The following is a 13,224-nucleotide window of genomic DNA, read 5'->3' on the forward strand; positions in this document are numbered from 1 at the left end:
CTGTCACACATTTGAATGTGTGACATGTAGATGTGTTCGTTACAGCTTATCAGCTCAGCTAATATATGGAGGGAAATTAGTATCAAAATAGAGGTACGCGAAAAAAATGTATCATTTCAGTTACAAAGGAGTGTTTCAGTATAAACAGAAATACCAAGCAATTTGAACACAAGCTCGCTAAATATTAAACTTTTGTTTCTTTGAAAAAATCTTTCTCAAAAATATTTCCCGTGTATACAAATGTCTAAAATATTTGTGACATTTATTTCAATATACAGATTAAAAGTGTGTGCAGATGGATCATGTTACATTTGTTCCATACAGATCCACAAACGCGTGCTACATTCAAGCACTAGCCGAAAAATCAGGCATCTGGCAATTGTTGCATGATCTGTGATGATCTCGTTATGCGCAATTAAAAAGCAAATAGAAAGAATATCACAAACATTTTTAGACAATATTTTGCAAACGAAGCTTTATGAAAGCTTAAACGATCAGATCTTTGAAACTTAAAGTGTGACTATTTTTTTTTTTTCATGTATTTGATGATGTTAATAATTTTCTGATTTATCAGCGGCTGATCGGTATCAGCATTTATAAATGAAAAAAAGTAGTTGAGATTGCACCAGAGAGTTTGTCCACCAGAGAGTGAACCAGCTGACACGACAACCAGCTGATCCAAGCAGAGCCCAGGAGAGTGCGGATAAATAAATAAATAAACAAACAACAATATATAAAACATGTTAGGCGATTCTGTTTCATGTTTTGTGTGTCTGAAAAAAATATCAGCTTTTATGGGAATATGGCATATTGTTATCGCTATCAGTCATAAAAATCCTTTACCGGTCAGGCTCTAATAGTTCATGTATGAGTGCCCAAAATTGCACAAAAATTATTTTTCATTTATATATAATGAGTTATTATAAGCAGACTAATGCTCCTTTCTGACATCGACTTCTATAGGACCACTGGACCCAGTAGACTCTGTGATGACTGGTTAACAGTGCAGCTGACCCACTGTGACAATATACTGCTTAAAAAATACACAAATAAATAAATAAAGACCTTAGACCTGAAAAAGCCAACCCATCAGTGTTTGCCCCACCTCCAGACTCTAATTCTATACTTTCATTGATGTTAGAATTAATTGTAGACAAAAAAAGCAAACCACTTTCTCAGCATCTTTTTTTTTTTGTCTTTATTAATAATCCAGCAAATCAAGTGAATTTCTGTAGCTATGACATATCACAGTACAGCTGAACATTATGGCAGATTTGGGTTTTTATGCCTCCTCAGCAGTTAAGTTGACTAACAGGCCAATCTGCTTAAATCTCAAATGTCACCATGACTGCTTTTATCTCTTAAATTCATCAAAGTTTGTTCGAGTAATTCCTCCAGCCATGATGTATCTCAGGGTTAAGTGGGCTTCCCCCCGACACCATAAAATAAGAACTATTAAGTCCATGCAGACGTAACATCCATACGTTCAGGATGACACAGCTCATAAAGACCTTATAGCAATAAAGGAGATTTTCTCATTAAGTGAAACTGCTGAAATCACCTTATATTATACAAATGATTAAGTCAATGGTGACTCTTTTTAGCACCCTGAAAATAAAGCATAATGGCAGACTTTGCCACCTCCACTCTGCCTGTCAGGTGGACTCACTCTGCCTCTCCGCTTCTTCTAAAAACCTGACCTATCTGCAGCATTCGCTGAGTGTATCATAATGATACGGTAGCAGAGGCGATGCGCCGCAAGTAGGCCTATAACTCAAGTGTTGGCGGGGAGGGGAGAGAAGCAACGAGAAGAAGGTGAAGGCCTGGCTGCTTGATGACTCCCGCTGACAGAGTACGGGCTGTCGGTGAGGACTGAACCTCTGCCTGTTCACTGGTGTCCTGTCAAAGAGAGGATATCTATAACTGTGAGTGCTTTAGTCAGCATACAGTTAAAGACATGCAGGCCATGTGGGTTTGAATCCCAGTAGACCTGAGCCAGACATTCTGCAGGAGACTGAAGTAGACTTGATAGAGAAAACATCACTTATTTAATTTCACAATGCTGTACTTTTATTGCTAAGACTATTATTTTTAATGGAGCAAGGAATTTACTAGAGGCAACATGACCCAGCTAGGACCTCAAAAGTTTCAGGTTCACTCAGATAAATGTAAGATTTATCATTTCTCCCACTGATGGCAGTAACCGAGTTTATTCACTCAAGTTTATTCAGTCAAGTGCCTTAAATACTTTTAGATGTTGCCTTCACATACAAAAGGGAGATACAGTTCCGTTATTTGAGTTTGCATGTTATAAAAATGTGTATATTATAAAAAAGAAATATAAAAATTTAAATTTATATGATAAAAGTTCAATTGCTTCTCAACCTTGTTTTTGTTTTTTGTTGGAAAGAAAGGGCTGCCTGCTTTGTGCTGAAGTAAACTCCAGCACACCTTGCAGTGACTCAAGTAATAAAACTGTTAACATCACCTGCCAATGCATCAGTATTAGCACTCTGATAATATAATAAATATCAAATATAGTGCCCCGAGGCAGTCAGGAGACCAAGTTGTTACTTTTGACAATTTAATTACATTTGCTAACATTAAAGTCCCTAAGTTTCAGTAACTCCAGACTTTAAAAACTCTCAAACACTATCTTCACACTTGTCTCACTCTTTTCTAGCAGCCTATATAAAGAAAAGCAGCTGCCTGTCCTTGGCCTGCATGTAAATCACCAACTTTCTCAATGGGTGAAGCGTAATGAATCTCGTTGCTTCCCCCTAGCGGCCGAGATGCGAAACGACGGGTGACGTTTCCCGACTTCCGTTTCCAGCGCGGTCACATGATCAAAACAAGCCAACATGGCGTCGAACATGAGCAATATTTGCCGAAACGGGCGCCACTTTCAATCCTTTTCCATCCGTGTGAATATGTAGACAGAGCGCTTAGTTTGCACTGATGTTCGGTGTGTGGAGGCTCCGTGTGGCACCTCGCAGCACCGAGTTTTAGCGGCTGTACACGGAGCTAGCAGAAAGCTAGCAGACATGGAGGAAGTGGAAAACAAGAGAGAAGTACGTAGGATTGTTTAAAGTGCTCTCAGCATCCAAAGCAATCCCATTATAAGCATTTATATTAGTGCTTGTAAGCATATTATAATGTTTCCTCATCATCTAATGAATGTTTGCTCTGTCTTCTTTTCCCCCTCTCTGCTTGCAGACATTTTTACGAGTTCGGGCAAACAGGCAAACGAGATTGAATGGTATGTACACAACTCTTTAGTGATTCAATATTCTAACTATATATGTGATATAACCCTGGATTGATATACTTGACGTGAATGCCCTTATTGAGACTTAATTACAGTGCTCGGACTTCTTATTGGTCCTGAGCAATCATACTGATTTACGTGGATGTTATTGATGAGCGTCAAATAAAGTAGAAATTGATCTCATAGCTGTAAAGTCACACAGCTGAATAAAAAGTTAATACAGAAGTGAGTGATGAAATGAAAATGAAAGTAAGTGATCATAAATAAATGATGACGTGTGTTACTGTAGCAGTGTAATATGAGGAGAGCTGTTCTCTGCTGTGCTGTGATATCATCAATTACCTGTTGTTTCATCACTTATGGCAGGTGTGTTCTTTCATTTAAAGGAACTTGTGATATTTTTGTGTATTTTAATTGGCTCTCAAGTTTTTTTTCTTTGACTGCCAAGACTAGAGGTGTTCCAGAAGGGGCATCCGGGGATTTTATTGGGATGCTTTTTACATTAGGAATTTTCCGTGGGCTCTTTGTGTTAAACCCGTCCACTCGGTGTCTTGATAAATGTACTACAGAATGCCTTCTTTCTTTTAATATGCCAAATGCATCTTGTCCCTATGGGAGAAGCTCTTTTCAGCTCTTAAAAGCTTCACTTTGGGCTTTTTATGTTTACCGCTACATTCCCAGAAGGCTGTTAAATGCAACTTAATGCTGCTCTGAGGGAATTTTATGGAATTCTCAAAGACGAGAAAAAGTCATTTCAGAGATTTTTTTCAAAGCTTGCAACCGGTGCTTTCTGAGCCATGTAACTAGTTACATATGTCCTTAATCTGTCTGCAAAACACAAGTTAAATATATATATACATTGTTTAAAATGAAATGCATTACATCATCACTAAAATGGAAAGAAAGTTTCAGAATGTCCTACTGTTCCACTGAGGAGTGATTCCGGTTTTATAAAACTGATTATCTTTTTGGGTTAGCCATTAAAATTTAAGCATATTAGTATACTAATGAATATATTAGTGGGAAATTTCAGGCACATTATTGGGACTGGGATCATCAAGGTCACTGAATATTTGTGCCAGCACCGTTGATGGTTGCTGAGTGACTGTGTGGCTGATTAACTCTCCAGATAAGCTGGCTTTGATGGTTGGTTTGTTAGCACTTAGAAACTAAGCTAGCTTTTACCAATAACTGTTGTTTTCATTCTAGGTCTATATATATATATATATATATATATATATATATATATATATATATATATATATATATATTAAATACTAGGAACATATTTGAACAACATGGAGGGTATCTGTTGATATACAGTCTCTGGCCACTTTATTAGGCATACCTTCCTTGTAGCAGGTTGATCCTCTTTTGCCTTAGTCTTTAGCTCTATGCCTTAATTCTTTGCAGAATAGATTCAGTAAGGCACTGGAAACATTCTAGTACTAAGGGGGTCAAAGTCTGGCCACTGTCCTCGGATCTCTGGCATCAATAAAGAATTTTCACCCATAGAACTTCCGCTCACTAAATATTTACTCGTTTTCAGACTGTTTTCTTAACAGAATGGTTTCCGTATGGTTGGAAATGCCCAGCAGATTAGTTCAGTTTTAGTTCAGTCATTTCAGTTTCTGAAATGATCAGAGCAGCCCTGCCACGTTCAAAATCACTTAAATCACCTTTCTTCCTCATCCTGATACTCAGTTTGAAAGTAGCGGATCGGTTCGACCAGGTCAACATGCCTAAATGCATTGAGTTGCTGCCGCGTGATTGGCCAATTATATATTTCCGTTAACAAGCAGTTGAACAGGTGTACCTAACACAGTGGCGAGTAAGCCTATATGCTTACCGTCTTGGTTTCCAAACTTAATGTAGATCATGAAACACCTCCTTTCTTTTTATTTTTAGTCCAAGTCTATGACAAGTGTCAGTGAAGGTTTAGTTTAGAATGTGCCCTTCGCCCTCATGTGGAACCAGGAATCACTCTCACGTGGGGTACAAAAGGTGGGGGTTTGGGGGAGGCAGGGAGCACTGCCAGATCTAATTAGCAGTCTTTTCCCCTCTCGATTTAACAATGCTCCTCTCAATTAGCGTCAGGGGAGAAATAGTAAGGAGGAGGAGGCCGTCTCTCATTTTAACCCTCCCTCATCTTCTTCCCCTGCAGTTATGGCGTATTGCCTCGTGTCCCGCTCCTCCGCGCCTCACCACAGTCCCTCTTGGCTTCCTTTCTTTTCCCAGCCAGCTAAAAATTAATGTCCCCGCGCGCCATTTGCAGTTAAGAAAAAATGACAGAGACTCGGGGTGCAATGACGGCTGTTCTGCTCTGTTAAATTTCTAATTAAATGTGCGTGTGTGGTAGGGAGGTGGGGGGAGAAGGGACAGGAGGGAAGGGCAGGAAAAGGAAGGAAGCAAAAGGATGGAAGCAAGTCTCATAGATATAGAGAGTAGGAAGGAGATTTAGAGTGTCACATGTTAACACATGGCAGACACACAAGCTTTCTTTGAAGCGTCTGTTGGCTTGTAAAGAACTGTTATACAGGTCAGGCTTGTGAAGAATCATCTGACACAAAATTCCTGAGATCTCTCCCCAAAACAGTGATGTTATCCTCAGAAACATTCGCGGAAGCGTATTTAATTTAAACCATTATTAAACCATATACCTTCCTTTTTTCTCTCTGTGTGCTTTTCCAGCTCGTATAGGGAAGATGAAGAGGAGGAAGCCTGAGGAAGGGGGCCAGGTATGTCCGCTGTGCAGCGCCCCATTGGCTGGGAGCGAGGAGGAGATGAGTAGACATGTGGAACAATGCCTGATCCAGGTAGTACAATCTGGGCCCTGAACCCTGCCTACTGCTGGTCGGACAGCCTGTCAGCCCTTCCCTTCCAATCACTTCTGTACTTCTTGTAGATGTCACGTCAGTCCAGTAGTGCAGAAACCAACCGGTAGCAACTGTTCTTCCCCTGCCACCCCTACTGCCTCTTAACCTCCTTTACATGGTGGTGTTGCAGTCACATCATATTGGATTAACTGTCTGAATAACCAAAGCATTCAGAAAAACAGTCCAGTAATTTAAGTATAACAGACCTTACTTTGATAGGACTTCTAGGTATACATGTGTGTAATATGGCAACTTATTTTTAGCCTGTCCAAGCAAATACTTCAATATTTTAGTAGTGCAAAATTTCTTTATTTTGAAAGTTCAGCCACTGTTAACCAGCAGCCCTGGCCTTAACTTCCCGAACCGTGGGCCAACTGGTCACGTCAAAGTGGCCTGTTGGCCCACATGAGTATTAGCTATAAGTCATCCTACTTAGATTTGCAGAGGATTTCTTTTTATAGTATTATTAATAGATCCTTCTGAAAAGTTTGTGTGTGCACACGCAAACCACGGCTATCACTACAGCTACGATCTAAATCTGCAGGAACCGATGTAGACGTTTTAATTCTGATAAGTATTCAAGCATCAATTGTTACAAGCAGTTTATCTGGTATGATGTGGTTGACTCCTGTGCACTTACATGTTACTCTTATATGAACACAGAAATCAAATCAGAGGACAATCTGGTTTTCTTTAAATAATCAGCAGTGTTATCTTTTCCTGCCACAGATCACATCACTCCTTCTCTCCTGTAGATTCTAAACATTCTTTCCTAGAGTAGACTAGAGAGAAAACTACTCACTACTCCTCCTGTATCTCACCTCACTGATGGCTGTCCATTACATTAGGTAGAGACACTAATACTTTTATTTTTTTTCTCTCCACTAGCATGCTTTGTTTATTCCAGTACTGTACCAGGCTATATGAGCTGTGTCTGTAACTGTGCACCAGAAGATGTGGTTAAAGAACTGATGATTAATTATTCATTGACATCGCTGTTGAACAACAGGAACAACGAAACAAATCTGCTGACTAAGCTAAAGCTAGAGCTGGAGGAAACCATTGGAAACATCTAAAACTTTGACCACATGATTAAGATAAGCAGCATCTGGTCTGTGTGGTACAGCTCAGGTAAAGCATGCTGGGAGATCTGGCCTGTTGTCCAACAACCCTTAACTTTAAGAGAGGAAGTAGTGTACTCTTGAAGTCGATAAGTCAAAGATGAGCTAAGTGGTGCTGAGCTGTTCCACACTGATCTGTACACAGCACTATCTGTGATTAAAACGTGTCCATTTCTGTTTTTGTGCATCAGCGCGAGGGAGCGTTAGGCGACGATGACTCTGCTGACATGGATGGAGAAAATGGGCGGGGCTTTGAGGAGTACGAGTGGGCGGGACAGAAGAGGATCAGAGCTACGGCTTTGCTGGAGGGAGGCTTCAGAGGTACACACACACAACTCGCATTATTCAGCGCCGCTTCTTATTTCACACTTCCACTCACTCAAGGCCGGCTGTCTGCGCGTCCTCTGGATAAGCAGTTTGTTCAGCGGTGGCAGTGTGTGTGTGCCGCACCATGATGTAGATGTCTAGCCAGCCGCTTGCTGGAAGACTGAACGACCCGTCATGACTTCAGGGTCGCGTCCAGTCACAGCAGTTTGGCTCAGCACTGTTTGTCCTCTCCTCTGTCTGTCTCCAGCTTTGTTTCCCTGCTCATCCATCATTCACTGTGCTCATGTGCAGCGTGAGCACTGTCAGACTGAGAGACTCGGTGGTGAATGCAGCCACGGGAGCTGTAATGCTGCCAGCGGTCCAGTGGCAGCGCAGGCTGGCCCGGGGTCAGCCCGGTTCAGCTTGGCTCGGCCCTACACGGCCCTATTGGTGAGGGGGAAGGAAAACACATTTAGCTGGGCAATTGACCCGCTGGTCACCATGCTGTGCTCCTGTGTGTGCGCCCAGAAATGCAATTATAGAACTAGATGGGAGCGCTGGTCACTGGGGAGTACGAGTATGACACCACACACCTTCAGTGCTCCCACTACAGCTCTACATCACTTTTTTCTCTCTGTTAGAATCTCCTCCTGCTTCCATAAATTGTTTTTTTTTTTTAAATCTTAATTATGTCTTTTTCTCTCTGCTTTTTCACACAATTTTTTGAAATACTTGGATCAAGTGTTGAGAAAGTTATGGATTGAGGCCTTTCACAGGCAGTCACAGCATAGGTGTAAGGCACTTCATTGATTGCTTTTATTTACTAAATATTAGTGCTGTCAGCGTTAATCTCGTTAAAATGGCGTTAACGCCATAACAGCATTAACACGGCAAATCTCCGTTAACGAGTTACTGCAGATCGCCCCGTCCGTGGGGCTGGACGGCGTCAACGCGTTAACGGGTTAGGGTGTAGGGTGTACCCCGCCTCTCAGGCTATAACTGCTGGGATAGGCTCCATCCCCTCTGCAGCCCTAAACTGGATAAGTGGAGGAAAAAACAGATTGATGGTTGTGTTCCACATAGATGCCCCGTAGTGGCCTCAGTTGTGTTTATGTGTGAAACAGGAAGAAGACAAGCGCGACTCATCGGGATTTGCCCGGGTGGATGCAAAGACTCATCGTTGCTTCTGAGAGGCTCTTTCAAACTCTCTTGGCTCCGCTTCTTCTTTCATCGCTCCTGCTGCCCATTGGCCTCCCCCTCTCCCTGTTCGATCCATTGTTAAACACACACACGCTGAGCCTCACCTGCCTTCCTCCCCTTGCTGAGAGAAGAGACGAGACAGATCAATGTCGAAGTCTCAACTAAACCGCGACAAAGTGCAGCTCACAGGGTGGGAGGTGGTTTCCCTACCCGTCCATCCATCTCCCTGACGCTCCTTCCATCCGTCCATCTCGCTTTCACGTCGTTAAAACGAGCAGACACAGGACCCTTCTGCCACACTCTAATAGGGCACCTTGTGATGTGACACAGATAACCGAGGTGGCCCGGGGAGAGAAACTTGAAACACATGCACACACTCGGCAGAAAGCTTAGAAGGTGGATTTAGTCTTGAAAGCTCTAAAGTGGTTCTAACACACACTGCTGAGTCCAGCGGGCTCTTGAGAGCCAGCGGCTGACTAAACGGATATAGAGATGTTGCAGGGGGGCCTCCTCAGCTGGCGAGATGAAGAGAGGGCCTATTCCTCTGTGAAGTGCCACCATCCTTTCCTCCCTTTGAGAGCACAAGGAAGAAAGGCAGAGGGAACAGGAGCTTTTGGGGGAGGGAGGAAGGGGGAGAAAAAAATCGAACAAGATCCGTTTATGATTCAACCCAGTGTGAGGGAAGACTTCCCTCTGTCTCGCACCAGCTTAGCAAGGTTGAAAGGACCCATATAGCACAGACAGGGATTTCTTTCTGTCTAGTAGACTGTCTGTCTGTTTTATGGGTTGCAAAGTAAGGTATGACTATAAGTTTGCAGTCTACAATAAAAGGTTTACTTGTAAGGGATCATTGTGGTTGAGTAGAAATGCATTTTCCCTCTTATTTTATGTTCTATAATAGGCTTTCTTTCTCCAAAGTTGGAGGTATTTGAACATTTTCTGTTTTGTTTTTTCAAAACTTCCAAGCTGAATTTGAGAAGATCTTGATCTTCTTTTTCCTGGCTTCCTCATCATTTAGGATTTCAATATGAAAATTTTAGGAAAGATGGGGGACTTTGTTGTCTCTTCAGGTAACATTTAGTCATGTACGCTTATCTGGGGCCTGGTCATGGGATCGGCAGCCTAAGCAGAAACACACAGATCTCTTCAGCCACCTCCTCCAGCTTACCTGGTGGAACACCAAGGGGTTTCTGGGTCTGCCATGGGGCCTCTTACTGGTGGGACATGCCCGGAACACTTCACACACGAGGCGCCCAAGTCAGATACCTGACCACCACAGCTGGCTTCAGTGTGAAGGAGCCCTTCTCTCATCACTGAACTCCTCACCCTGTCTATAAGGGAAAGGCCGGCCACCTTTCAGAGGAAGCTCTGAAGCTTCCGCCACTTGTATCGGTGATCTTGTTCTTTCGGTCACTACCAAAGCTGCCGATCATAGGTGACAGTAGGGATGTACATTGACTGCTACCGGTCAGCTTTGCTTTTACGCTCAGCATGATCTTGATCACAACGAACTGATGCAGTGTCCGCATCACTGTAGCCCCAGTCTGTCTGCCAGTGTCCCAGTCCCCTTACTGGTGAACCCCGAGATGCCCCACTTGGGGCAGCAGCTCATCTCCGATTCAGCTTCTTAATTTATTCTTGGAATACTGAGAGTAGCTTTGCATGATTCGATTCCCCTTTTATCAACATCACACAGATCCAAGAGAAGGAAAAAAGTGTTTAAAACCTGGTGTGTAGAGCAGCCGAAGTCTAAGCTTTTGGCTTGCTGGGATTAGTTGACTGACTCTGACTTCATTGGGTGTCCACCCAGATAATCATGCCATGAATATCTGTAGGTGTTTGTTTTAATTGCCTTCAAATACAACATGTAAATGTTCTGTGTTTCCCCCATATGTTATTATTTGTGGGTCCCACTTGTCTTTATTCTTGTCTTTCAAGGGTTTTTTTGTTTATTTTTTTACCTCATCACTAAGTTGGAAAATGTATTCAAAGTTTGGAACACAATAGTTGATCCGTCACAGATGGATGACTAGAAAGGCAGGCAGGGAGGCAGGCAGACAGATCCTGAGGTTCGATATTGGGCCATCCTGAGAGCACAAGTAGGGAAAGATGGGGATTATTGCAGGATGAGATGGCCCAGAGGGATTGAGAAGAGGAGAAATCTCTGCTTTGTAAATGGACTTCAAAGATGACCGTCTCATGTCTTTGTGTCTGTGTCCCTCTCCCACTCGCTCCCCCCACACACACTCTGTCTCTGACCTGTAAATGGCAGAAAGATAGTGTGATGACCTTTGACATGCCTTCTTTCTGCTTCTTAGAGTCTCGATAATTGCTATGGTAACGGGATGTTGCTGAGGTGGGATGATTTGGCTGAGCAGCGCTGCCAGTAGGCCTGATGAGTCCTTTGATCCTCGCTGCCTGTTCAGACCTGTACTTGTGGCCTTGTTATACTGATATGTTAATAAATTCGGGGCCTCTTTTGTTGCTGCCTTGGCAGCATGTAACCTGGAGGGTAAAATGTGTAGTTTACATGTTAAAGAGTCAGCGACGCTCAGGAGATGGTTAGATAATGAGACAAAACAGGGTGGCACTGTAGGAGTCTGTGTGTGTTTCTGTGTGTGTGGCAGGAAAAAGGGGAAATAGTTCAGCAAACAGGGCTAGTACAGGAGAGAAAACAAGTGATACATGAGTGGTGGGATGACAAAGTGAAAGAGAAGCAAGGGAATGGGAGAGAGGGGAGGAAAGTGAAGAAATAAAGGTAACAAAAAAAGGAGTGATTGTAAGAAAAGGTGAGGGAGAAAAAGAAAGAAAAAGGCAAAGAGGGTAAAAAAGAAAGTGGGGAGGGGGCGTTGATGAATAATGTGAGTGAAAGGCAGTTAGAGTGGGGCTGACCTTTCCCTGGCCAGATTAGATTGGCCTGCCAAGACTGCTTACAGGGACAGATAGAAGCACGGTAACGCACACATACAGAGCAAGCAGGCCACACGTACTCTCAGGGAATACACTAGAGTCAGGGACAGTGTGTGTTCACACAGCCCAGACCATGTGTGGCATTGTATATAAGTCCAGGTGGGTGAAGTAGAAAAAAACAGCATCCATGCATTCATGTCCACCAAAGGAGAAACTTTTAAAGGATTTTTTAAATATATGTATATATAAGAAGTCAAAATTTCCATTTACCGCATCCTGCTATTAAAGGGCATTAAAGTGATACTTGAAGAGTTTTGAAATACAGGTGAAGCCAAAGTTCATTGCTCATGATTTCAAAGGACTTTGTTGAATACCTCTGGTGACTGGTTAAATATTACCTATGACCACTCCTGTTAGGATCCATTTGGTCAATGTTTGATTTAGTTTAAGGATTGCGATGCTCTAAACTGTACAGTGTGAGGAGCAACAGCTATTCACAATAAAGACATAAGATGAGGAGGTAATGGGGATGCGTGGATCCCATATTTGCATTCAGTGTCTGTTTGAGCTTGACTTAAACAGCTGGATCTGATTTTAGTTCAATGTTGTCTATATGAGATAGCCAAAAGGATAGTAGCTGTGCTATCAGCTGATGTGGGCTGGCGTTGATCCACACCTGATCTTCCAGGATGGAGGTGGCCCTTCTGAAGTAAGGCTGGGCTTGATTTTCTGATAGTACAGAGACACTCAAGGTTCTCCAGTTAAGTCTGACGCTTTGAAAATGTAGAGGAAAAAGTGTGAAAATCCAAATGTAAGTCACCGTACATGTCATTACATTAAAATATATGAATGTGACATGTACGCTGTTCTTCTGCAGTGCACTGATAAACTGTAGCCCGAGGACCAAGCAGACTGCACAGCCACTGCTCCCATATGTTCCCTTCTAACGCTGAGACCAAATAAAAATTAAAAGGTTCTTTTTATTTGATCACTGAAAACCATGGGCCTATTGTAAAACGGCTTAGTATCTCTGGCACCTTTTTTTCCCCTCCTGGGAGTTACATTGTTAGGTGGGAGGAGAAGCAGTTGACGTTTAAATCCCAGAAAAACTTTTATGAAAGCCAGGGCGTCGGATTTGCACTTTGACTAAGACTCTGTAGTGGAGTGAGATGGGGAAGACTAAGAGCAACTGTTATGGGAAGTCTAGTTTTGAGACTCGTACACCAGGACAGGTAGGTTAAATAGGATGGCTGTCAACTCTTTCTGGTCCTCCACCCCCCCCACAGACGCACACACACACACACACACACACACACAAAACACTAGTCCAGCTGAGAGCTTGTAGAAATTGGAATAGGTGTAAATAAGATGGCTGTCAGGCCTGTCACTGGTAGAGACACACACAGACACTTTGAGAGTTACAACACACATGGCTCCAATAGTCAAGGTGTAAGTGACACACACACACACACACACATATATATATATATATTACCTACCTATCTCTATGTGGTAGATAGACATGGTGTAAGTGACAGGTAGA

General features: G+C 42.7%; 1 protein-coding gene across 3 annotated transcripts in view; it reads left to right on the forward strand.

The window, feature by feature from the left end:
- The window catches only part of rnf220a (ring finger protein 220a), a 159,293-nt gene that overhangs the window by 129,493 nt on the left and 16,576 nt on the right, over nt 1-13,224 (forward strand). The window contains exons 1-4 of one of the 3 annotated variants that reach the window (XM_031730726.2): nt 2,814-3,071; nt 3,217-3,259; nt 5,960-6,084; nt 7,457-7,586. In XM_031730726.2, the coding sequence (XP_031586586.1) occupies nt 3,045-3,071; nt 3,217-3,259; nt 5,960-6,084; nt 7,457-7,586 (325 nt within the window). In that variant the 5' untranslated portion in view covers nt 2,814-3,044. Of the gene's footprint in view, nt 1-2,813; nt 3,072-3,216; nt 3,260-5,959; nt 6,085-7,456; nt 7,587-13,224 lie in introns of those variants that run through there. The other 2 variants (XM_039602256.1, XM_031730725.2) reach the window with 2 other exon arrangements.

The sequence above is a fragment of the Oreochromis aureus genome, linkage group 18, assembly GCF_013358895.1.
Source record: "Oreochromis aureus strain Israel breed Guangdong linkage group 18, ZZ_aureus, whole genome shotgun sequence".
Lineage (NCBI taxonomy): Eukaryota > Metazoa > Chordata > Actinopteri > Cichliformes > Cichlidae > Oreochromis > Oreochromis aureus.